Source organism: Elgaria multicarinata, chromosome 3, assembly GCF_023053635.1.
Source record: "Elgaria multicarinata webbii isolate HBS135686 ecotype San Diego chromosome 3, rElgMul1.1.pri, whole genome shotgun sequence".
Taxonomy (NCBI): Eukaryota; Metazoa; Chordata; class Lepidosauria; order Squamata; family Anguidae; genus Elgaria; species Elgaria multicarinata.
This window is the reverse complement of record NC_086173.1, coordinates 173452167-173478521: the sequence shown is the minus strand read 5'-3', so window position 1 is coordinate 173478521 and position 26355 is coordinate 173452167. Positions and strand designations below refer to the sequence as shown.

Genomic DNA, 26355 nt, shown 5'->3' with positions numbered 1-26355 from the left:
GGACAGGGCCGTGCCAGACAGGATTAGGTAGCTGCCGGTACGTGACCAGCGGCTGCGGCAAAGGGGTATGCATTTGGAAATGTTGTTGTAATCGGGTAGTATTAGTTGGTAGGAGAACATTCAAATGGTTAATAGTGAACAATACTTTTGCCAGCCATTCCTGGCGGGAGCCCAAACCAATGGGGATCCCTGCTTTTTGTTTTTGTTTGTATAAATACTCTTTCAAGGTGCGGTTGGTGCGTTCAACAATAGCTTGACCAGTAGAATTATATGGAATGCCAAAAGTATGTGTAACCTGCCAGGTTTCACAAAACTGTGCAAAAGAAGTACTGCAATAAGTAGGTCCATTATCTGTCTTTAAGGCAGAAGGAATTCCCATAACTGAGAAACTTCTAATGCAATAATGCTAAGGCAGCTTGCAATTCTTCAGAAAATGACACTGATCGTTCCCACATGTTTTGTTTTTTCTCCTTTTTGACATGTGACCCATATATATCCTGAGTAAGTGTCAAGTGACACATGAAGGTATTTCCATGGAGTGAAAGGACTAAAATGAGTAACATCCATTTGCCATAGCTCATTGGCTACTGTGCCGCGAGGATTGACACTAGGGGTGTGCACAGACGCCCCGCTCCGCTTCACTTGCAGATCCACCATTTTCCGGATCGGGCCGCTCCGCCCCGCCCCCGCTCCGCCCACTTCCGCTCCGCTCCGCCCGGAGCTCCGGATCCGGATCCGGAGCTCCGTTTCCCCCCCCCCCATAGGCTTGCATTGAAAGCTAAAAAATTATACAACTTTTTTTCTGTTCAAGTTAGAAACCTCATGTTTGGCACCATGACACCTCATGGGGATATACACACGCACGCCAAGTTTCAAAGCAATCCCATCATCCCCTGATTTTTGGCGAATTTTTGAAAATCGGGCACCCCACACACAACATCCCTGCGAGGTGGGCAGGGGAGGAGGGAGGGAAGGCAGGCAGGCATGCAGCTGGCATTTCTGGGGGCATAAGGAAGTGAGCCAAGGATAAGCCAGTAATGCATATAAAATGGAATAAATCAATCAATAAACAAAGGAGGGGTGGAATTAAAAGCAGCAGTGTTGCTCAATAAACAACAAGAAGAACTTTTTTTAAAAGGCTATATCTGTCTTTTACCAGCAATAGGGGGACGTGCCCGGGGGAGGGGGAAGTAGCTGCCAGTTCAAGACACTGACAGCCATAGCTCTGAGAAGAAGTAAAACGCTCACTTCGACTCAGAACAGGCATTGCTCCACCACTGAAAAGTGACCATTCACTTCAACTCATGATAGGCATTGCTCCACCGTTTTACTCTCTTTGGAAGGCTCTAATGGCCTTCCAGTGCAGGAGAGAGTGGGGGCATGTCCATGATGAGATGCCCTAGGGGAGCTCATCCCCTTGCACCACATCGATTCAGTTGTTCCCCAAGGTTAGGGTGGGGAGCAGTGCTGTGTTTCTATCTCTTATTCTTGGCTTAGTATATGATTTCAGGTTGTGTTTGTGCATTTGGTGGGGCTACTGTGTTAAAAAACATGGGGAAAAGCCCGTTCAGATGAAGAAAGAGAAGTTTCCCAGAATCCCAAGTTACCTGTTTTGCCTATGCCCTCCTCCAACTTTGGGATCATCATGACCGGGAGCTGACTCTGCCCCTCAGCCCTTTGAAAAAGGTATTTTTCCTGCCGATTTTTTAAAAACGTCTAGCCCGCGACCCGTACGATGCAGAAAGTTGAGAGTGGTCTCAAAATGACCCCCATCCATGACTCTCTGTGCACAAGAATTTTCAGAACGATAGCTTAAACCCCCCCCCCAGTTATCCCCGATTCTTTCCCTCAATGCAATCCTATGGGCGAAAAGCCGAAAACGCAGTTTGAGCCGCGCAGTTGACCCGATTTTCACAAAAATATAGCCCGCGACCCGTACGATGCAGAAAGTTGAGAGTGGTCTCAAAATGACCCCCATCCACGACTCTCTGTGCGCAAGAATTTCCAGAACGATAGCTTAACCCCCCCCCCAGTTATCCCCGATTCTTTCCCTCAATGCAATCCTATGGGCGAAAAGCCGAAAACGCAGTTTGAGCCGCGCGGTTGACCCGATTTTCACAAAAATATAGCCCGCGACCCAGACAACGCAGAAAGTTGAGAGTGGTCTCAAAATGACCCCCATCCACGACTCTCTGTGCACAAGAATTTCCAGAATGATAGCTTCAAAAACAACGTAGTTATGCGCGATTATTTGCCGCAATGCAATCCTATGGCGAAATGTTTTCAAGATGGCGACCGGAGCGCTCCGCCTGAACTCGGAGCTCCGAAAAATGGGCGCTTCTCTTCGCCTTGCTTCTAGGGGGTCCGCGGTCCGCTCCTACTCCGCCTCTGGGTAAGGCGGAGCAGGCCAATCCGCTACTGCTTCTACGCTCCTAATCGGAGCGGAGCACATCCCTAATTGACACCTATATCAGGGGCTGAATGTACCTTTGTGCATTGTGGGCATGATTGAATAATGGCACGAGCCTGAACCAATGGCAATTGAAATTGTTTTGCTAAAGCTTTAGCATTTTGATGATGAAACGCATGACTTTCCCATGGAGTTAGTTTTTGCACAGCTAAAGCTCGAAGGGATTGATCAGCCACTTGATTACCAGTGGAGATCTCTTCGGGGAAGGGTTGATGACTATGGATGTGAGCAATAAAATATTCATTGGTGCGATGAGCCAACAGAGTCTGCAAGGTTAGAAAGAGACCTAAAAGGTTCTTATCTATGACTGGGGTTACATAACTTCCTGGAAGACCATGTACTACATTGTTAACATATAAACTGTCTGTTATTAGGTTTAGTGCTTGAGGAAATGTGCGGAAGGCCAAAATAACTGCAGCTAGTTCAGCTCTTTGAGGTGATTTTTGGGGCAGTGTGAACATGGTTTTCCACTGATCTTCCTGTTTCTAGGCTACTCCTCCTCTCTTTGGGCTTCCATCAGTGTAAACAGTAAGGGCTTCCTTAATAGGGAAGTCATTTTGTAAAGGCCTGATTTTAACAGACAATTGATTTAAACATTGCAGTCGAGGGTCAGCAGGAATATGATATGTAACTTGTCCTACAAAGCCTGCTAAGGCAGCTTGCAATTCTTCAGAAAATGACACTGATCGTTCCCACATCTGAAGAGGCATGGGAACTATTAGAGTTTCTGGATCTTGGGCTAAAAGCGCTCTTGTACGCTCTCGAGCTTTAATAATCAGATTGGCATACATAATTGGTTTTGTAGAGATTGTACAGCTAGGGCTATGACTGAGATACAGCCATTCAAGTATGTGTGTGTGAGGATTGCAGGTCTTAGTGTTGCAAGGTCTACTCCTGAACTGAGCGGCACAGGTTTCAATTCGTGTCTGTATAATAACTACATATGGTTGACTTAACCCTGTAAGTATAAGAACTTGACAAGGTTGATCTAACACTTGGCGATCTACCCAAATTTCCTTTAAACGTTCATTGACTAAGGACAAAACGTGCAATTGATTAGTGGTTAAAGAAATTTTATCAGCTGGGTGTTTGCCTTGTTTTAGGGCGGCAAACAAAGGTGAAAGCTCATCAGTTGTGAGCTTGCAGTAAGGTCTGAGCCAATTAATAGCTTCTAACATCTGCTGAAGTTGTACATAAGAAGGGGATTCTGGTAGATGGAGCTTGGGAATTACTGGCATGGAATAAGTTTGCATTATTTTATGTCCTAAATAGTTAAAGGGCTCGTGCTTTTGCACCTTTTCAGGAGCTATCTGCAAGCCATAATGATTAAGAGTTATTATCAAATCTCTCTCCCATTCTTCTGGGAGCGTTATTCCTGCCAAAAGAATGTCATCCATGTAATGATACACAATGGCTTGAGGATATTTATCTCTGAAAGGTTTTAAGGCTTGTGCTACATAATATTGACACAAGGTGGGGCTGTTGAGCATTCCTTGAGGAAGTACTTTCCACTGGTATCGATCAGTGGGTTCAGAGTTATTTTCTACTGGAACAGTAAAGGCAAAATATTTTCTATCTTGAGGTTGCAAAGGAATTGTGAAGAAACAATCCTTTAAATCAATCACCATCATTTGATAATCAAATGGGATCAAATTGGGATTTGGCGTTCCACATTGTAGTGGAACCATTGGTTCAATTATTCTGTTTATGGCCCTGAGGTCATGCAAAAGCCTATATTTGCCTGATTTCTTCTTAATTACAAAGAAAGGGGTATTATATGGGCTGGACTCAGGATCATGCGATATAAATCTTTCCAATCCTGAGGAAGCATAGTGTATCCATTGCCAATACTCTCCACCATGCCTTGGGCGTAAGTAGAGCGTATGCCTGTCTCTTGAATAGCTTTATTCAATTCTCTAAGTACTGAATAAGGCAATGATGTCCAATTGACAACTACCTGTCCTTGGTCATTTTGATGTGAGGTTATAGGATAAGCTGAAGGAAAGTTATTAAGACCTTCAAACAGCTCATCCGAGGTTAATGTTCCTTTCCTCTTTTCCTCTTCAAAAGCCTCACGGACTTTGCTAAGTTTTGGCAACACTTCACTATTTGCTTCCAACACTTTACTATTTGCCTCTCCTTCTCTCAGCTGTGAAGCTGATGCAGGATGCAATAATTGGGGATATGGGAGTGATGTTTGAGAAATGGGAGCGATAAAAGATAATGAGCTGGAGGATACCTCGGTTCCTACCTTCTCCAGCGCATCTTTGCATCGCTGCCACAGCAACAAGTGCTGTATGGGAGCTCGTGGTTCAGCATATAGGTGTGTACCTATTTTTACCCAATCTGTGAGCTGAAGTGTCCCTGCCTCGGGATACCAAGGGTATCCCAAGTTCAACCACAGCTTTTAAAGCTCAACTAAAAACTTTTCTTTTTCCTAAAGCTTTTAAAACTTGATGTTGTGCAGACTTCTACTGTTACTTTCTACTGTTAGTTTTTCCCTACCCTGTGCCTGCTTACCCTTCCCTGTACCTGTTTGCATTCTCTTTCCCTCCTTATTGTTTTACTATGATTTTATTAGATTGTAAGCCTATGCGGCAGGGTCTTGCTATTTACTGTTTTACTCTGTACAGCACCATGTACATTGATGGTGCTATATAAATAAATAAATAAATAATAATAATAATAATAATAATAATAATTTACTAGGTCACTTACATGACTGAGGGATACAGTTGTACAACCTTGCTGTTTTAAAATTTTATGTAGCTCTTGTGCATGAAGCTTCTGCGGAGCTGACAATTCCCCCCCCCCCCCATACTCACGATAAGGGAGCGTTGTAACGCTGAGGTGCACCAAGGCTATTCCAGCCAATGAGCAGGGGGTTTCCTGGATCCGATAACGTCGGGGTCACCAGATGTGGTAAATAACTGGCAAGGAGTCCAACTGCATGAAGATGAGGCATCCCAAACAGGCAGCCCCGTCCTGGTTTTTATTAAGAACTAAGTGGTTACATTTCTTGTTTACAAGTTATGATTGGTTGTTGCGTACAGCATGTTAATGCATGATTACCTCGTGCATAGGAGGTGTTTGTTGGTGTGTGTAAAGCATGAATATACCATATAAGGGTTAAGGAAATGCGTGATTATAGTGCCTTCAATACTGTATTGTATTCTGTGGCTCTTGCGTCAGCACATTCCTGGCATGGTGAGCCAGTGCCAAGATGTTCCTCAGCAAGGCCTTATCTTATCATTGTTGTCCTTGTTCCAGCTCATTCAGTATGGCTTGCCAATACTGAATGTGTGCCAGAGAGGGACAACAATAACCCCTACAATTACAGCATCCAGGCACTGGTCCAGCACCTTCGCAGCCCCAGCTGACTCCAACGACAAGGAGAAGTAGAGCTGAGTACCATCACGTCTTTCCCCGTGTTAATGCTTTGATGAGAAGTAAGGCTTGTTCTCAAACTAAAGCTCTTTCCACACTCTGTACATTCATCTGGTTTCTACCATGTGAATACTTTGATGATAAGTGAGGTTTGTAGGGATGTGCTCCGCTTCTAATCGGAACGAAGAAGCAGGAGCGGAGCGGGGGGCTTCGCCTGCCCTTAAGGCGGAGGCAAAGAGGATTGGGGGGCCAGCGGAGCTTGAAGAGGATCGAGGTGAAGGCGGATTCTTCGCCTTGATCCGGAGCTCTGCCGGAAAGGTAAGTGGGGTTTACCAGGCTCTGCCGCCGTCACTGCATGGGCGGCGACGGTGGCAGGGACCGGTAAACCCCCCCTGCCCTCCTCTCCCTTACCTGCCTCCATCCGCGGTCCCCAGGATAAGCTTTCATGGTGGCGCTTTTGAGATTTTTAACGTGCAAATTGACGGAGCTATGGAAAGGGGTGTGAATGGGGTGCACGATTTTCATAAAGTCCCAAAAAATCAGGGGATAATGGGACTGCCTTGAGTCTTGGCGTGCGTGTGCACCCCTGGATAAGCTTTCATGGTGGCGAGTTTGTGATTTTTAACATGCAAATTGACGGAGCTATGGAAAGGGGTGTGAATGGGGTGCCCGATTTTCATAAATTCCCCAAAAACCAGGGGATGATGGGTTTGCCTTGAGTCTTGGCGTGCGTGTGTATACCCCCATGAGGTGTCATGGTGCCAAACTTGAGGTTTCTAAGCTTTAACAGAAAAAAAGTTGTATACCTTTTTAGCTTCATGCAAGCCTATGGGGGGGGGGGGAAACGGAGCTCCAATTCAGATCCGGAGCTCCGAGCGGAGCGGAGTGGACATGGGCGGAGCGGGGGCGGGGCGAAGCGGCCCGATCCGAAAATCGCGGATCTGGAAGTGAAGCGGAGCGGGGGGTCCGTGCACACCCCTAGAGGTTTGCCCTGCGACTGAAGCGCTTTCCACAGTCTACACATTCATATGGTTTCTCCCCTGTGTGAATTCTTTGATGAGAAGTGAGTTGTGTTATCCGACTGAAGCTCTTTCCACACTCTGCACAGTCATATGGTTTCTCCCGTGTGAACTCTTTGATGATGAGTGAGTTATATCTTCCGACTGAAGCGCTTTCCACAGTCTGCTCATTCGTATGGTTTCTCCCATCTGTGAATTTTTAATTTTTTTTTTAATTTAAGACACAAAATAAACATCTTACAAAAAAGAAACAACAACACAACATATTACATACATTTTGAATAAATGTTGAATACATATATAAGATAAATATTAACTAGGGATGTGCTCCGCTCCGATTAGGAGCGTAGAAGCAGTAGCGGATTGGCCTGCTCCGCCTTACCCAGAGGCGGAGTAGGAGCGGACCGTGGACCCCCTAGAAGCAAGGCGAAGAGAAGCGCCCATTTTTCGGAGCTCCGAGTTCAGGCGGAGCACTCCGGTCGCCATCTTGAAAACATTTCGCCATAGGATTGCATTGCGGCAAATAATCGCGCATAACTACGTTGTTTTTGAAGCTATCATTCTGAAAATTCTTGTGCACAGAGAGTCGTGGATGGGGGTCATTTTGAGACCACTCTCACCTCTCTGCGTTGTCTGGGTCGCGGGCTATATTTTTGTGAAAATCGGGTCAACCGCGCGGCTCAAACTGCGTTTTCGGCTTTTCGCCCATAGGATTGCATTGAGGGAAAGAATCGGGTATAACTGGGGGGGGGGGGTTTAAGCTATCGTTCTGAAAATTCTTGTGCACAGAGAGTCGTGGATGGGGGTCATTTTGAGACCACTCTCACCTCTCTGCGTTGTCTGGGTCGCGGGCTATATTTTTGTGAAAATCGGGTCAACCGCGCGGCTCAAACTGCGTTTTCGGCTTTTCGCCCATAGGATTGCATTGAGGGAAAGAATTGGGGATAACTGGGGGGGGGTTTAAGCTATCATTCTGAAAATTCTTGTGCACAGAGAGTCGTGGATGGGGGTCATTTTGAGACCACTCTCAACTTTCTGCATCGTACGGGTCGCGGGCTAGAAGTTTTTAAAAAATCGGCGGGAAAAATACCTTTTTCAAAGGGCTGAGGGGCAGAGTCAGCTCCCGGTCATGATGATCCCAAAGTTGGAGGAGGGCATAGGCAAAACAGGTAACTTGGGATTCTGGGAAACTTCTCTTTCTTCATCTGAACGGGCTTTTCCCCGTGTTTTTTAAAACAGTAGCCCCACCAAATGCACAAACACAACCTGAAATCATATACTAAGCCAAGAATAAGAGATAGAAACACAGCACTGCTCCCCACCCTAACCTTGGGGAACAACTGAATCGATGTGGTGCAAGGGGATGAGCTCCCCTAGGGCATCTCATCGTGGACGTGCCCCCACTCTCTCCTGCACTGGAAGGCCATTAGAGCCTTCCAAAGAGAGTAAAACGGTGGAGCAATGCCTATCATGAGTTGAAGTGAATGGTCACTTTTCAGTGGTGGAGCAATGCCTGTTATGAGTTGAAGTGAGCGTTTTACTTCTTCTCAGAGCTGTTGGTGGCTGTCTTGAACTGGCAGCTACTTCCCCCTCCCCCGGGCACGTCCCCCTATTGCTGGTAAAAGACAGATATAGCCTTTTTAAAAAAATTCTTCTTGCTGTTTATTGAGCAACACTGCTGCTTTTAATTCCACCCCTCCTTTGTTTATTGATTGATTTATTCCATTTTATATGCATTACTGGCTTATCCTTGGCTCACTTCCTTATGCCCCCAGAAATGCCAGCTGCATGCCTGCCTTCCCTCCCTCCTCCCCTGCCCACCTCGCAGGGATGTTGTGTGTGGGGTGCCCAATTTTCAAAAATTCCCCAAAAATCAGGGGATGATGGGATTGCTTTGAAACTTGGCGTGCGTGTGTATATCCCCATGAGGTGTCATGGTGCCAAACATGAGGTTTCTAACTTGAACAGAAAAAAAGTTGTATAATTTTTTAGCTTTCAATGCAAGCCTATGGGGGGGGGGGGAACGGAGCTCCGGATCCAGATCCGGAGCTCCGGGCGGAGCGGAGCGGAAGTGGGCGGAGCGGGGGCGGGGCGGAGCGGCCCGATCCGGAAAATGGCGGATCTGCAAGTGAAGCGGAGCGGGGGGTCCGTGCACACCCCTAATATTAACTATAACCTATCCTATCATTACATATACAATCATTCTAAACATATAAGTGCACCCTCCACCTCGGGATCTATTCCTGCTTCCAAAATCTCATATTTTCTTCCGCTGGCGGTTTCCCACTACCCTTAGTAAACTGTTTCCAGATTCCTTCAAACTCATTTATTTTAATTATGCCTTTCCTCCACTTAATATTACAAGTCAATTTATCATTAATAGCTATATCCCAAACTTCTCTACACCACTCTTCAATAGAATATTCCCCCTGAATCTTCCAGTTCCTAGCTATCATCAATCATGCTGCAGTCAGCAAACTCGATATCAATTCTTTAATTTCTTTTCCACATTTTAAATCTTCAAATAGTGACAGTAATGCAATCTTTGGTGTTTGTTCTATTTTCATTCCCACTATTTCTTCAATTTCCAAAAACACCAACTTCCATAATCTTTGTACATATTTGCATTGCCACCACATATGTAAATACGTTCCTTTTTCCCCACATCCTCTCCAACAATTTGCTGAATGCTGCTCATTTATCTTATTCAATCTAATCAGGGTTAGGTACCACCTCCACAAAATTTTGAAGTAATTCTCTTTTATTCTCACTGACATACTTCTCAACACTCTTTGTTTCCACAGTCCCTCCCAGCTCTGTCGCCCTATTAGTACCTTCAAATCTGTCTCCCATACCATTTTCCCTGAGCTATCCCTTAACTCCTTTTCTAACAGTATTTTATATATTTTGCTCATTAACCCTTTTAAAACTATACTTCCTCCTTTTCCTTTTTCCTTATTTACTATTAACTTTTCAAACTTCGTCATTTCTCTACAAACTCTATTATTTTTAATCCACTTTTTATTCCATTGTTCTAATTGCCCATAATCTAACCAAGATAATTTTTCCTCCTTTAACAAATCTTCCATATCTTCTCTTGTATTTATATCTCTTATCTGTGAATTTTTTTATGAGAAGTGAGTTGTATCATCTGACTGAAGCACTTTCCACACTCTGCACATTCATATGGTTTCTCCCCTGTGTGAATACTTTGATGATAAGTGAGGCTTACGCCGTGACGGAAGCGCTTTCCACACTCTGCACATTCAAATGGTTTCTCCCCTGTGTGAATTCTTTGATGAGAAGTGAGGACTGAACTATGACTGAAGCGCTTTCCACATTCTGAACAGCTATATGGTTTCTCCCCTGTGTGAATTCTTTGATGAGAAGTGAGGTGTGCGCTCCGTCTGAAGCACTTTCCACAGTCTGCACATTCATATGGTTTCTCCCCTGTGTGAATTCTTTGATGAGAAGTGAGGTGTGTGCTCCGTCTGAAGCACTTTCCACAGTCTGCACATTCATATGGTTTCTCCCCTGTGTGAATTGGTTGATGAGAAGTGAGGTGTGTGCTCTGACTGAAGCGCTTTCCCCACTCTGCACATTCATATGGTTTCTCCCCTGTGTGAATTCTTTGATGAGAAGTGAGTTGTGTTCTCCGACTGAAGCTCTTTCCACACTCTGCACATTCATATGGTTTCTCCCCTGTGTGAATTCTTTGATGAGAAGTGAGTTGTGTGCTGCGTTTGAAGCACTTTCCACACTCTGCACATTCATATGGTTTCTCTCCTGTGTGAATTCTTTGATGATGAGTGAGGCTTACGCCATGACGGAAGCGCTTTCCACACTCTGCACATTCAAATGGTTTCTCCCCTGTGTGAATTCTTTGATGAGAAGTGAGGACTGAACTCTGACTGAAGCGCTTTCCACATTCTGCACAGCTATATGGTTTCTCCCCTGTGTGAATTCTTTGATGAGAAGTGAGGCTTGAACTCTGACTGAAGCTCTTTCCACAGTCTGCACATTCATATGGTTTCTCCCCCGTGTGAATACTTTGATGAGAAGTGAGGCTTGCCGTGTGACTGAAGCGCTGTCCACACTCTGCACATTCATGTGGTTTCTCCCCTGTGTGAATTCTTCGATGAGAAGTGAGGTGTGCGCTCCGTCTGAAGCACTTTCCACAGTCTGCACATTCATATGATTTCTCCCCTGTGTGAAGTCTTTGATGAGAAGTGAGGTGTGTGCTCCATCTGAAGCGCTTTCCACAGTCTGCACATTCATATGGTTTCTCCCCTGTGTGAATTCTTTGATGAGAAGTGAGGTGTGCGCTCCGTCTGAAGCACTTTCCACAGTCTGCACATTCATATGATTTCTCCCCTGTGTGAATTCTTTGATGACGAGTGAGGCTTGAACTCTGACTGAAGTGCTTTCCACAGTCTGCACATTCATATGGTTTCTCCCCTGTGTGAATTCTTTGATGAGAAGTGAGGCTTGAACGCCGACTGAAGTGCTTTCCACAGTCTGCACATTCATATGGTTTTTCCCCTGTGTGAATACTTTGATGAGAAGTGCTTTGTATCTTCTCACTGAAGCAATTTCTGCACTCTGCACATTCATATGGTTTATCCCCCGTCTGAATACTTTGATGAGAAGTGAGGCTCGAACTCTGACTGAAGTGTTTTCCACACTCTGCACATTCATATGGATTCTCCCCTGTATGAATTCTTTGATGAGAAGTGCTTTGTATCTTCTCACTGAAGCAATTTCCACACTCTGCACATTCACATGGTATTCCCCCTGTGTGACTTGTGTGACAACTAAGGTGTGTGCTTCTAGTGAAACTCTTTCCACACTCCAAGCATTTTAATGAGTTGTCATCTCTGTGAGTTTTACAATGGCTTTTAAGACTTGATTGAGAATCAAAGCTTGTCCTACGCACAGAATACTGATTTATTTCCATTAGTTCAGCTACGTTTTCCTGTACTGGGGTTTCACTGTGGCCATGAAAAGCAGAGGGTTTCCTGGTCATCTTGTGCATTGCTCCTGTTCTTATTCTCTCCTGGTCCATCAGATCTAAACTGGTGGCGACCGTAGAAGAAAGAGATCTTGGGGCTTGGGTGGACAGCTTGATGAAAAGGCCCACCCAGTGTGCGGCCACTGTAAAGAAGGCAAACTCCATGTTAGGCATGATAAGAAAAGGAATTGGTAATAAAACGGCCAGTATCATACTGCCCGGTATCATACAATCCTATGGTGCAACCACACTTAGGATACTGTGTACAGTTCTGTTCTCCACACCTAAAAGAGGATATTATAGGGCTGGAAAAAGTGCAGAAACGGATAATTAAATGATGAAGGGGCTGGAGCATTTCCCCTACAAGGAAAGGTTACAACAACTGGGATTGTTTAGCTTGGGATAAAGGAGGCTGAGGGGAGACCTGATAGAGGGGTGGAGAATGTGGACAGGGAGACATTTTTCTCCTCTCTCAAAACGCTAGAACCAAGTGGGGTCATATCCCATGAAGCTGATGGGTCGGAGATTCAGGACAAATAAAAGGAAGGATTTCTTCACACAGTGCAGAGTTAAATTAAGAAACTCACTACCACAAGATGTAGTGATGGCCAGAAATTCAGATGGCTTTAAAAGGAGGTTGGATAAATTCCTGGAGGCTAAGGCTATCCATGGCTACTAGCCCTGATGGTTGTGTGCTATCTCTAGTACTTGAGGCAATAACCCATGTGCACCAGTTGCTGGGGAACATGGGTGGGAGGGTGCACCATGTCCTGCTTGTTCACCCCTGGAGGATGGCTGGTTGGCCACTGTGTGAACAGAGTGCTGGAAGAGACGGGCCTGATTGGTTTGATTGCTGACTGTTGCCAGCCGCCCAGTGACCTCATTTGGCTTCCCGACTCCAAGAAGAGCAGAAGCAGAGAAGAGCTCCTGGCCCAGCTAACCTAGAAGCTAGAAAAGGAAGCCAGCTCCCAGAGAGAGAGCGAACAAGAAGAGCTAACAGGAATTTGACAGGGGGAGTTCAGCAAACGAGGGCTCTAACCATTAAAAAAAAGTGTTTCCTTCTCTTAAGACGTACTCATATAGTTGTGCACCTCTAGAGAGGTCAGGACAAAGTACAGGCAATTCCACTATAATCAGAAAGGAAAAAAACGAAGCAGAAATAGAAAATATGGATGGAAAGGAGTCCTAAGCGGTGGTGACCTGTAAAGGGTGTGCAATGTTCGTGTTCCTGCCTGAGGTCGACATGGAGGACACCTGCAACCAGTGCAAGCTGGTGCACTTTTGGAAGAAAAAGTGAGAGGACATGAGCGGCGAGTGTCCACCCGCCAAGGAATAAGAGAAGACGAGGAGCTCTTAGACAGAACGGTGGAACTGCAACAGCAACAAGAAGCACAAGAGAATGAAGAGCAGCAGCCAACGGGAGCAGAAGTGGAGGATACTGAGGGAAGGAAAGTCAATGAAGCTCAAGATAAAGGAAGCCAGATTCCAGCTGGACGTCAGGAAAAACTTCCTGACTGTTAGAGCAGTACGACAATGGAATCAGTTGCCTGGTGAATTTGTGGGCTCTCCCATGCTAGAGGCCTTCCAGAGGCAGCTGGACAACCACCTGTCAGGGATGCTTTAGGGTGGATTCCTGCATTGAGCAGGGGGTTGGACTCGATGGCCTTGTAGGCCCCTTCCAACTCTACTATTCTATGATTCTATGAAGAGGAAACTCCCTGGGAAAGAGTGACAGTTAGGAGCAGCAGAACTAGAAGGCATCCTTCACCGGTGGAAGCATTAGAGTTAAGCAACCGCTTTCAGCTACTGGAGGCTGAGACTGGAGGACAGTCTGCAGATGAAGAATTACAGGGGACACCATGCAACAGTGAACAAGAAGGCTAAAGCTGAGAATAAACTGAGATAAGCAAGGGATGCTAAAAGCAATAAAAAGGCTTTCTTCAGAAAAGTGAATAGTAGAAGTCAGAGGAGAGAAATGGTGGTTCAACTGCTTAATGAGGATGGCAAATAGATAACTGATGACAAAGAAAAGGCTGAAGTGCTCAATTCCTACTTTGGCTCAGTCTTCTCCGAAAAGCAGGGTTATGACCTCCCTGGAAAAATTGAAGCACAAATTGAGGGGGCAGGATTGCAGTTTGAGATTGATGAACAAATGGTCAAGGAACACCTAATTTCTTTGAATGAGTTCAAATCTCCAGGGCCCGGTGAACTGCATCCTAGAGTAATGAAGGAGCTAGCAGAAGAACTCTCAGAACCACTATCTATTATCTTTGCAAAATCATGGAAGACGGGTGAGGTGCCGGACGATTGGAGGAGGGCTAACGTTGTCCCTGTCTTCAAAAAGGGCAAAAACGAGGCACCTGGGAACTACAGACCAGTCAGTCTGACATCCATCCCTGGGAGAATCTGTAAATGATTCTAAAGAAGTCAATCTGTAAGCACCTTGAAAACAATGCAGTGATTACTAGAAGCCAACATGGATTTGTCAGGAAGAAATCCTGCCAGACTAATTTGATCTCATTTTTTGATAGGATAACCTCCCTTGTGGACTGTGGGAATGCTGTGGATGAAATATACCTTGACTTCAGCAAAACTTTTGACAAAGTACCACATGATATACTGATTAACAAACTAGCTAAAAGTGAGCTAGATGGAACAACTATTAGGTGGATTCACAGTTGGCTACATAATCGGACTCAAAGAGTACTTATCATTGGAACCTTCTCAAACTGGGGAGAGGCAACGAGTGGGGTGCCGCAGGGCTCAGTCCTGGGCTGAGTGCTCTTCAACATTTTTAGTATGATTTGGACGAGGAGGTGCAGGGAACGCTTATCAAATTTGCAGATGACACAAAATTGGGTGGGATAGCTAATACCCTGGAAGACAGAAACAAACTTCAAAGGGATCTTGATAGGCTGGAGTGCTGGGCTGAAAACAACAGAATGAAATTTAATAGGGATAATGCCAACTTCTACATTTAGGAAATATAAATCAAAGGCACAGTTACAAGATGGGGGACACTTGGCTCAGCAATACTACAAACGAGAAGGATCTTGCAATTGTTGTAGATCACAAGCTGAATAGGAGCCAACAGTGTGATGTGGTTGCAAGAAAGGCAAATGGTATTTTGGCCTGCCAAGAAAACGTCAACAAAAGTTGGTTTCCCTCCAATGACTCAGTGCTTGCACGAGAGGTTCCTTTCCTTTCCTAATAAAAGTATAGCTTCCAAATAGTACTGGTTCCTCTCTATATCGCCCTGGTTAGGCCTCATCTAGCGTATTGCGTCCAGTTTTGGGTTCCACAATTCAAGAAGGACGCAGACAAGCTGGAGTGTGTTCGGAGGAGAGCAACCAGGGTGATCCGGGGGCATCTGGAAACAAAGCCCTATGAAGAGAGACTGAAAGAACTGGGCATGTTAAGCCTGGAGAAGAGAAGATTGAGGGGAGACATGATAGCAATAAACTGAAACTCAATCCAGACAACACGGAGGTACTGTTAGCGGGTGGTTCATCTGTCCGGCGAGGTGATGTTTGCCCTGTCCTGGATGGGGTTGCACTCCCCCTAAAGGATCGGGTCCGTAGTTTGGGGGTGCTCTTGGATCCAGAACTGTCACTTGAGGCACAGGTGAACTCAGTGACAAAGAGCACCTTTTACCAGCTTAGGCTGATATACCAGCTGCGCCCTTATCTGGACAGAGATAGCCTAGCTACAGTTATCCATGCTCTGATAACCTCTCGTTTGGATTACTGCAATGCGTTATACGTGGGGCTGCCATTGAAAACGGTCCGGAAACTTCAACTGGTACAAAACAGGGCAGCACACTTACTAACAGGGACTGGCCAACGAGACTACATTACACCAGTCCTTTTCCAGCTTCATTGGCTGCCAGTCCAGGTCTGGGCCCGATTCAAAGTGCTGGTATTAACATTTAAAGCCCTAAACGGTGTGGGGCCAGGTTATCTGAAGGAACGCCTCCTCCCATATGTACCTGCCCGGACCCTAAGGTCATCTTCAGGGGTCCTTCTCCGCGAGCCCCTGCCAAAGGAAGTGAGGCAAGTGGCTACCAGGAGGAGGGCCTTCTCTGCTGTGGCACCCCGGATGTGGAATAAGCTCCCTAAGGAGGTTCGCTTGGCACCTACATTATATGCTTTTAGACGCCAGGTGAAGACCTTTTTATTCTCCCAACATTTTAACAATCTATAAATACATTTTAACATGGTGTTTTAAATTTGTAATTTTGCATTGCTGCTGTTTTTATGTGGTTGAGCTTTTTTATTGTATTTTATATTATGGTTTTATACTGTTGTTTTATATTATGAATGCTTTTAATTTTTGTGAACCGCCCAGAGAGCTCCGGCTATTGGGCGGTATAGAAATGTAATAAATAAATAAAAAATAAATAAATAAATAGCACTCTTCAAATACTTGAAAGGTTGTCACACAGAGGAGGGCCAGGATCTCTTCTCCATCATCCCAGAGTGTAGGACACGGAATAATGGGCTCAAGTGAAAGGAAGCCAGATTCCAGCTGGACATCAGGAAAAACTTCCTTACTGTTAGAGCAGTACGACAATGGAATCAATTTAAAGGTTTTATTGAACAATTATACTCACAAAATTCAGCTTCAGTAGTGGTAAACGATGGAGTTACAGAAAAGATACAACTTGCCTGAGGAATAAGACAAGGATGCCTGCTCTCACCAGCCTTATTTGTATTGGTTATGGATCTATTAGCGAATGTGATAAGAGATGATGATGACATTGAGGGAGTAGGATGCATTAAAAAAATAAAAATAAAAATGTTTGCAGATGATACATTGTTGACAATTAAGAATCCATTGGAGAAAATGGAAAGAATCTGAGGGAGTTTGAGGAAGTGACTGAATTAAGAATAAACTGGACAAAATCAGAGATGATGTTATTTAATTATAGTAAAAAGGAAGGGAAAGATTGGGAAAGTAAAGAGAAGAATATGAAAATTGAAGAAATAATTAAATATTTGGGAATTAAACTTACAAAAAATCTAGAGGGTTTAGAAAAGGAAAATTTAGATAATTTGAAAAAAGAAGTTATGGGTAAATTAGAAAAGTATAAAAGGTTAAATTTATTTTGGTTTGGAAGAATAGCTTTAATAAAAATGAGGATATTACCAAAGGTAAATTTTTTATTTAGAATGTTACCCATAAGAATATCTGAAAAAGAAATAAAAAGTTGGCAAAATATTTTAAATAATATTTGCAATGGTGATAGGAAAGTGAGAATAAATAAAAAAAAGTTGGTATATAATGCAAAAAAAAGGGCTAGGACTCCCAAACTTAAAATTATACTACGTAGCTAATAGGTTGAGACATGTAGTAGGAAGCATGATAGGATTAGGAGATTTAAGACAGAAAGGGAGTAGATACAGAATGGAAATTAGAAAATATATTTTTCAGAGAATATACAAAAAAATGGGGGGAAGAAATAGAGAACCCCGTTTTAAAAATCCCTGGGAAATATGGCGAGTATACAAAGAGGATTTACTTCCAAGTATTTCCCCAATAACACCAGTGATAATGTTGCAGAATTTTCCAGGAATCTTAAAAGATAAATTGGGGAAAACTTTAATAGAGAGGAATGCAATGAAGTTAAAAAATTGGCTAGGAAAGAGGAAAACTCGAGAAGAACTATTGGAGATTAAAAGAGAAAAATTTAATGTGGTTAAATTATTTTCAATTAGAACAATGGACGAAGAAATGGTTAAAGGATTACGGAGAGTATAGAGTGGTTACAAAATGTAAGGAGCTGATCTTTAAAAAAGAAATTAAGAAAGGGGAAAATAAAACGATAATTTTATAAAACGATAATTTAGATACCATATGGAGGTGGTATCTAACCCTGGTGAGATTAAATAAAATAAACAAGTTAAACTCAGCAAATTGTTGGAGAGGTTGTCAAAAAAAAGGAACATATTTACATGTGTGGTGGGAATGCGAATTTGTACAAAAATGGTAGAAAATGGTGTTTAATGAGATAAAAGAAATTTTAGGAATGGAGATTGTGGAGACATCTATAGTGGCATTGTTATCGTTATACGGAGAATTAAATTGTAACAAAGAGATAAAAGAATTGATAATGAATTTGCTAACAGCAGCAGTGTTGATGATATCTAGGAACTGGAAGGTTCAAGGGGATTATCATATAGAAGATTGGTATAAAGAGATATGGGATATTGCTATTAATGATAAATTAACATGTAATATAAAAGTGAGAAAAGGAGTAACGAAAACGAATGATTTTGAGGGAATACGGAAACAGTTCCTAGAATTTGTTTTCTCTAAGGGGAGTGGGAAAGCACCTCCAGAAGAAACAATGAGATTTTGGAAACAGGAATGAGATCCCGGGGTGGGGTGTGCACTTTTATATTAAGTATGATTATGTTAACAATTTAAGCTAGAATATATGTTACTAAGGTTATTCAACATTTATGTATTATGTTGTTGTTTTTTAATTGTATTGATGTATGTTTAAGTATTGAAAAACAAAAATATTTAAATAATAATAATAATGGGCTCAAGTCAAAGGAAGCCAGATTCCAGCTGGACATCTGGAAAAACTTCCAGACTGTTTGAACAGTACGACAATGGAACCAGTTATGTAGGGAGGTTGTGGGCTCTCCCACACTAGAGGCCTTCAAGAGGCAGCTGGACAACGATCCGTCAGGGATGCTTTAGGGTGGATTCCTGCATTGAGGGGGAGTTGGACTGGATGGCCTCGTAGGCCCCTTCCAACTCTACTATTCTGTGATTCTATGACCCTCGGTCTGATCCAGCATCAGGGCAATTATTAAGCCCTGCAGCCTGGAGTCTTTTCTTTCTAAACAGACATAGGATTGCAGTCTTAGTCAATAAAAATAGAGACATCTTGTTAGATTGGAAGATTGCCAGAACGTGCTAAAATCAGTTTGTTGCATTTCTGAAGAATATATTATTACCAACTAGGGAAAGACAGAGCCTTACCCAGAGAGGCCACGATCCCACAGATCTCCTCCGTGACTTCCTGATGCAGAGCTCTCTCGTCCGGATCCAGCAGCGCCCACTCCTCCTCCGTGAAAGACACAGACAGCTCCTCAAAGCTCACCAGACCCTGAAAGGGAAACGTTTCCTCCTCAGAGAGAGCATGAAGATTACAGACAAGCGAAATCCAGAACAGCAGGTGAGTGGAATGTGATGATTCTCAGCCGTTATACAGGCTCCGTTCTAAACACCTCTGAAAAGATGGGGGGAACCTCATGAAACCTTCCTGAGGGCCACTCAAAGCCATTTAACACGGCCGCTTTGACAGAAGCAAAGAGGAAAGCGATGTGTGCAGTCCCAGGGAGGTGAGCACAGCCCAGAGACCCCCAGGCCGCCCCTCGCCCTTCTCCTCCTACCTCATGGGGTCCCACGGCCTCCGTTCCCCCTTCGCCACCAGAAAGAGATGATGGGGTACCGACTGCCGGCATCATGACGTCACCTGTGGGAGACAAAGATGGCAGGAAGCCCAGAGTGTCCGGTTGCCTTGAAACGATGCACGTCCAAGCAGGGAAAACGGCATTACAAGCTCCGCTGTTTACGCTCAGGTTTTTGAATTTCACTTGTGTGAAAACACACGTCTCTCCCCATTTAGGTTCTTACCCAGAAACCACAATACAGGTTTCCACGTAGAATGTCTTCACATGCTGAAAAGAAACACCTTTTCTGAACTCTAAGAATGGTTTAATTTAAGTGTCCCTCCCCCAACGACCAAAACTATTTAGAGGAACTTAAAAGGGTGCCATAGATTTCGGGCACACTCCAGAGAGGGAAACCGAGTCGAAATAGGCCTCCTTACTCCTCACCCTGCATGGGGGCTCCTCCGTCAGCCTCCTGAACGATCCTTCTTCGCTCCGAACTGGGTCTGCGTGGAGCCTTCTCTGCCCCAGAGAAATCAACCCTCAATTCTGCAAACAGGCCCTGTTCCTGAAACAGCAATGAGGATCCAGGATATGCAATGGGGAGAAGGATTAGAGAAGGAAGAATACTGGAGGAAAGGACTTGGACTATTATGAGTCCGTTTTAGTATATCCTCCCTCACGTTTTTTTTCCCTTTAAAACTACCAGGATAAAAGTCTTTCACCTGCTTGATCTCCTGGTATTGGAATTGCCGGAAATGCCGGCTCTGTAAATCTGGGTAGGGCGTCTCTTCTCCCAGGATTCCCTGCACCTTTCCTTCCCAGAATTCCCCACTGCTTCCAGTTGTGGTGGTACCAGGCCCCCTTCCTGCTTTGGGTCCAGCTGAGTCTTCCTCGTCCATCTCCGATCTGTGCTCCCAGGAAGCCTCCAACGGGGCCGGAGGAACCCTTCTTCGTCCGGCACTTCCTGCCCCAAGGCCCAACGTGCCATAAGTGGAGATGCCACCAAGACCTGCAAAGCCAAGACACGGTTCTGAGAGTTAAAGGATGACACTGTCAGGCTCGGGAGATGCCTTTTCCAGGGATGACTCCAGCTAGCCACCAGGTCATCATCTCCCAGAAGGAAAGGCTGGTGAACACCAGGGACCAAAGAGGGAGGGTCCTTCACGGAGCCACATGCCCCAAAGCCCAAAGCTTGGTTGAGGGGCTGAAGACGCAGCCTCCCGGTCACAGGCCTGCCCTGAATGACCCCTCCCCCTCCACAGACACTCCCTCCCTCAAGCCTTCCCTTGAGCCTCCAGTCCTCCGGCACCACCTTTCCTGTCTCAGGAAAGTCCCATCTCCTTGACCCCTTCTGCTGCTGACTTCATGTTAAGTCTCACATACACAGAGCGCCAACGAGGTTAGAGTGCTGGGTTAGGACTCCGAGGATCCGGGTTCTAGTCCTCAGCTGTTATATTCTTTTACTTTGTACAGCACCATGTACATCAATAGTTATGAAATACTCCTTACACAAAGCTCTATGAAGAGAGACTGAAAGAACTGGGCATGTTTAGCCTGGAGAAGGGAAGGCTGGGGGGAGACATGATAGCACTCTTCAAATACTTGAAAGGTTGTCACACAGAGGAGGGCCAGGATCTCTTCTCGATCCTCCCAGAGTGCAGGACACGGAATAACAGGCTCAATAGATGGGATGACACAGCTAGCTCAAAGCCGAAAGGACGGCTAGCGGCCGACGGTGCTGGTGATGAACGACGAATCCGATGTTCTAAAGATGAACACACCATAGGAACCTGGAATGTAAGATCTATGAGCCAGGGCAAATTGGATCTGGTTATTGGTGAGATGTCAAGATTAAATATAGATATATTGGGTGTCAGTGAACTGAAATGGACTGGAATGGGCCACTTCACATCAGATCACCACCAGATCTACTACTGTGGACAAGAGGATCACAGAAGAAATGGAGTAGCCTTCATAATTAATAATAAAGTGGCTAAAGCAGTGCTTGGATACAATCCAAAAAATGATAAAATGATCTCAATTCGAATTCAGAGTAAGCCATTTAACATCACAGTGATCCAAATATATGCCCCAACCACAGATGCTGAAGAAGCAGAAATAGATCAGTTCTATGAGGATCTGCAGCACCTACTGGATAACACACCAAAAAGAGATGTTATTTTCATTACAGGAGACGGGAACGCTAAGGTGGGCAGTCAAATGACATCTGGAATTACAGGTAAGCATGGACTAGGAGAACAAAATGAAGCGGGACATAGGCTGATAGAATTTTGCCAGGACAACTCACTGTGCATAACAAACACTCTCTTCCAACAACCGAAAAGACGGCTTTATACATGGACTTCACCAGATGGCTGACACCGAAATCAGATTGACTACATCCTTTGCAGCCAAAGGTGGCGGACATCTATAAAGACAGTAAAAACAAGACCTGGAGCTGACTGTAGTTCAGATCACGAACTTCTAATTGCACAATTTAGAATCAAACTAAAGAGAATAGGAAATACCCACAGATCAGTTAGATATGAGCTCACTAATATTCCTAATGAATATGCAGTGGAAGTGAAGAATATATTTAAGGGACTAGATTTAGTAGACAGGGTCCCGGAAGAACTATGGACAGAAGTTCGCAACATTGTCCAAGAGGTGGCAACAAAAAAGTCCCAAAGAAAAAGAAAACCAAGAAGGCAAGATGGCTGTCTGCTGAGACACTGGAAGTAGCCCAAGAAAGAAGGAAAGCAAAAAGCAACAGTGATAGGGGGAGATATGCGCAATTAAATGCAAAATTCCAGAGGTTAGCCAGAAGAGATAAGGAATTATTTTTAAACAAGCAATGTGCCAGCAAGGTAATGCTCAAGATCCTGCAAGGTAGATTCCAGCAATTCATGGAGCGAGAATTGCCAGATGTACAAGCTGGGTTTAGAAAAGGCAGAGGAACTAGAGACCAAATTGCCAATAACCGCTGGATAATGGAGAAAGCCAGGGAGTTCCAGAAAAACATCTATTTGTGTTTTATTGATTATTCTAAAGCTTTTGACTGTGTGGATCATAACAAACTGTGGCAAGTTCTTGGTGGTATGGGGATACCAAGTCATCTTGTCTGCCTCCTGAGGAATCTGTATAACAAACAAGTAGCAACGGTAAGAACAGACCACGGAACAACGGACTGGTTTAAGATTGGGAAAGGAGTACGGCAGGGCTGTATACTCTCACCTTACCTATTCAACTTGTATGCAGAACACATCATGTGACGTGCTGGGCTTGACGAATCCAAAGCTGGAGTTAAAATCTCAGGAAGAAACATTAACAATCTCAGAAATGCAGATGACACCACTCTGATGGCTGAAAGCGAGGAGGAGCTGAGGAGCCTTATGACAAAGGTGAAAGAAGAAAGTGCAAAAGCCGGGTTGCAGTTAAACCTCCAAAAAACCAAGATTATGGCAACTAGCTTGATTGATAACTGGCAAATAGAGGGAGAAAACGTGGAGGCAGTGACAGACTTTGTATTTCTGGGCGCAAAGATTACTGCAGACGCTGACTGCAGCCAGGAAATCAGAAGACGTTTACTTCTTGGGAGGAGAGCAATGACAAATCTTGATAAAATAGTTAAGAGCAGAGACACCACACTGACAACAAAGGTCCGCATAGTTAAAGCAATGGTATTCCCCGTAGTAACCTATGGCTGCGAGAGCTGGACCATAAGGAAAGCTGAGCGAAGGAAGATAGAGGCTTTTGAACTGGGGTGCTGGAGGAAAATTCTGAGAGTGCCTTGGACTGCAAGAAGATCAAACCAGTCCATACTCCAGGAAATAAAGCCAGACTGCTCACTTGAGGGAATGGTATTAAAGGCAAAACTGAAGTACTTTGGCCACATAATGAGAAGACAGGATACCCTGGAGAAGAGGCTGATGCTAGGGAAAGTGGAAGGCAAAAGGAAGAGGGGCCGACCAAGGGCAAGATGGATGGATGATATTCTGGAGGTGACAGACTTGACCTTGGGGGAGCTAGGGGTGGCAACAGCCGACAGAAAGCTCTGGCGTGGGCTGGTCCATGAAGTCACGAAGAGTTGGAAATGACTGAACAAATAAACAACAACAAAGATTCCAGCTGGACATCAGGAAAAACTTTCTGATTGTTAGAGCAGTACGACAATGGAACCAGTCACCTAGGGAGGTTGTGGGCTCTCCCACACGAGAGGCCTTCAAGAGTCAGCTGGACAACCATCTGTCAGGGATGCTTTAGGGTGGATTCCTGCATTGAGCAGGGGGTTGGACTCGATGGCCTTGTAGGCCCCTTCCAATCTATTCTATGATTCTGATCCAGCATCAGGGCTCCTCTTCCGTCAGTTCAATGGCTATTAACCCTGATGTCTTTGTGCTGTTTCCAGTATCCGAGGCAGTCAGCCTGACAGACTGAATGGGTTCACAAGACTCCCCCATCCTCCCTTTGAAGTTGATGGGCCGAGTGAAGTGGGTGGGGTGGTTTCGGGTGGTGGGTGGTTTCAGACTGCGTGGTTTTACAACCCCAAACAAATGTTACTGTCGGAAGTTCCAGAAGTCATTTCTCTCTTTCTGTCCTATGCAAAGTCTTCCGGTTGCCAGATCTGATCACATCTGCTTTATCCAGCTGCCTTTAAAGCCATCCAAATTAGTGATGGCCACCAATATAAATCCCTGGAGGCGAAGGCGATCCCTGGCTACTAGCCCTGATGGCTGTGTGCTACCTCCAGTATCAGAGGCAATAAGCCCGTGCCCCCCCCCAGTTGCTGGGGAACATGGGTGGGAGGGCGCTGTTGCATCATGTCCTGGAGCTGATGGGCCCCTGTGTGAGCAGAGTGCTGGACTGGATGGGCCCACCTTGGCCTGACCCAGCCTCAGGGCTCCTCTGAGGGGCTCCTGCTCTCTGCTCTGCTCTCTCCCCTCCCTTTTCTGCCGGCCTGGAGGGGTTTTGCATTGCAGCCCCCACTTCCCCACCCGCCTCCCCACTCCCCCTTCCAAGACCACCTGGAGCTCACCTGCCTCCTCCAAGCCTCCTATGGTAGCCAAAACATGCCCCCCCTCCTGGCTCCGCTAAAAGCATAATGGTCACCCACTTTCAAAGCCATGCTGCCCTTTTCATAGAATCATAGAATAGTAGAGTTGAAAGGGGCTCCTTAAGGCCATCGAGTCCAACCCCCTGCTCAGTGCAGGAATCTGCCCTAAAGCATCCCTGACAGATGGTTGTCCAGCTGCCTCTTGAAGGCCTCTAGTGTGGGAGAGCCCACCACCTCCCTAGGTCACTGGTTCCATTGTTGTACTGCTCTAACAGTCAGGAAGCTTTTCCTGGGCAGGATCTACACTACTGCTTTAAAACGGTTTATAACAGTAGTGACAACAGTTGAGGCCCAGGACACACTCCATATACTGTTTGGCAAACGTTTTCAAAGTGTCGTATCCTGCTTCGTGTAGATCTGCCACTGATGTCCAGCCGCAATCTGGCTTCCTGTCACTTGGGCCCATTATTCCTGAGTTTATATTTGATGAGAAGTGAGGCTTGCCCTGTGACTGAAGCACTGTCCACACTCTGCACATTCATATGGTTTTCCCCGTGTGACTTCTCTGATGACAACTAAGCTGTGTGCTTCTAGTGAAGCTCTTTCCACACTCCAAGCGTTTTAACGAGTCGTCATCTGTGTGAGTTTTACAACGGCTTTTAAGACTTGATTGAGAATCAAAGATTGTCCTATGCACAGAATACTGATTTATTTGCATTCGTTCAGCTAAGTTTTCCTGTACTGGGGTTTCACTGTGGCCATGAAAAGCAGAGGGTTTACTGGTCATCTTGTGCGTTGCTCCTGTTCTTATTCTCTCCTGGTCCATCAGATCTAAGCTGGTGGCGACCGAAAACGAAAGAGATCCTGGGGTTGGGGTGGATAGCTTGATGAAAAGGCCCACCCAGTGCGCGGCCGCTGTAAAGAAGGCAAACTCCATGTTAGGCATGATAAGAAGAGGAATTGATAATAAAACGGCCAGTATCGTACTGCCCAGTATCATACAAACCTAAGGTGCAACCACACTTAGGATACTGTGTAGAGTTCTGGTCACCACACCTAAAAGAGGATATTATAGCGCTGGAAAAAGTGCAGAAAAGGGCAACTAAAATGATGAAGGGGCTGGAGCATCTCCCCTATGAGGAAAGCTTACAACAACTGGGATTGTTTAGCTTGGGATAAAGGAGGCTAAGGGGAGACCTGATAGAGGTGTGGAGAATGTGGACAGGGAGACATTTTTCTCCTCTCTCAAAACGCTAGAACCCAGTGGGGTCATCCCATGAAGCTGATGGGTGGGAGATTCAGGACAAATAAAAGGAAGGACTTCTTCACACAGTGCAGAGTTAAATTAAGGAACTCACTACCACAAGATGTAGTGATGGCCAGCAATTCAGATGGCTTTAAAAGGGGGTTGGATAAATTATTGGAGGCGAAGGCTATCCATGGCTACTAGCCCTGATGGTTGTGTGCTATCTCCAGTACTTGAGGCAATAACCTGTCTGCATCAGTTGCTGAGGAACATGGGTGGGAGGGTGCACCATGTCCTGCTTTTTCATCCCTGGCGGATGGCTGGTTGGCCACTGTGTGAACAGAGTGCTGGAGTAGATGGACCTGATTGGTTTGATTGCTGACTGTTGTCAGCCGCCCAGTGACCTCATTTGGCTTCCCGACTCCAAGAAGAGCAGAAGCAGAGAAGAGCTGCTGGCGCAGCTAAACTAGAAGCTGGAAAAGCATCTCTGGAGAGGTCAGGACAAAGCACAGGCAATTCCACTATAATCAGGAAGGGGGGGAAAAAACAGAAATAGACAATATGGACGGAAAGGTGTCCTTAGAGGTGGTGACCTGCAAAGGGTGTGCAATGTTCGTGTTCCTGCCTGAGGTCGACATGGAGGACACCTGCAACCAGTGCAAGCTGGTGACGTTATTGGAAGAAATAGTGAGAGGACTTGAGCGGCGAATGTCCACCCTCCAAGAAATAAGAGAAGACGAGGAGTTCTTAGACAGAA

The 26355-nt window shown here is 45.2% G+C and overlaps 1 protein-coding gene across 1 annotated transcript; it reads right to left on the bottom strand.

Annotated features, from left to right (window-relative positions):
• Positions 1 to 6898: 6898 nt before the first annotated feature.
• On the bottom strand, positions 6899 to 19449 carry LOC134395800 (zinc finger protein 420-like; the record flags this gene model as incomplete). The annotated part of the gene is made up of 4 exons (XM_063121959.1): positions 19297 to 19449; positions 18884 to 19010; positions 9993 to 12030; positions 6899 to 6983 (listed from the first exon to the last, which is right to left on the bottom strand). Coding segments are annotated over exons 1-4 (2325 nt in total), but the record flags the coding sequence as incomplete, so codon positions are not given.
• Positions 19450 to 26355: the final 6906 nt, after the last annotated feature.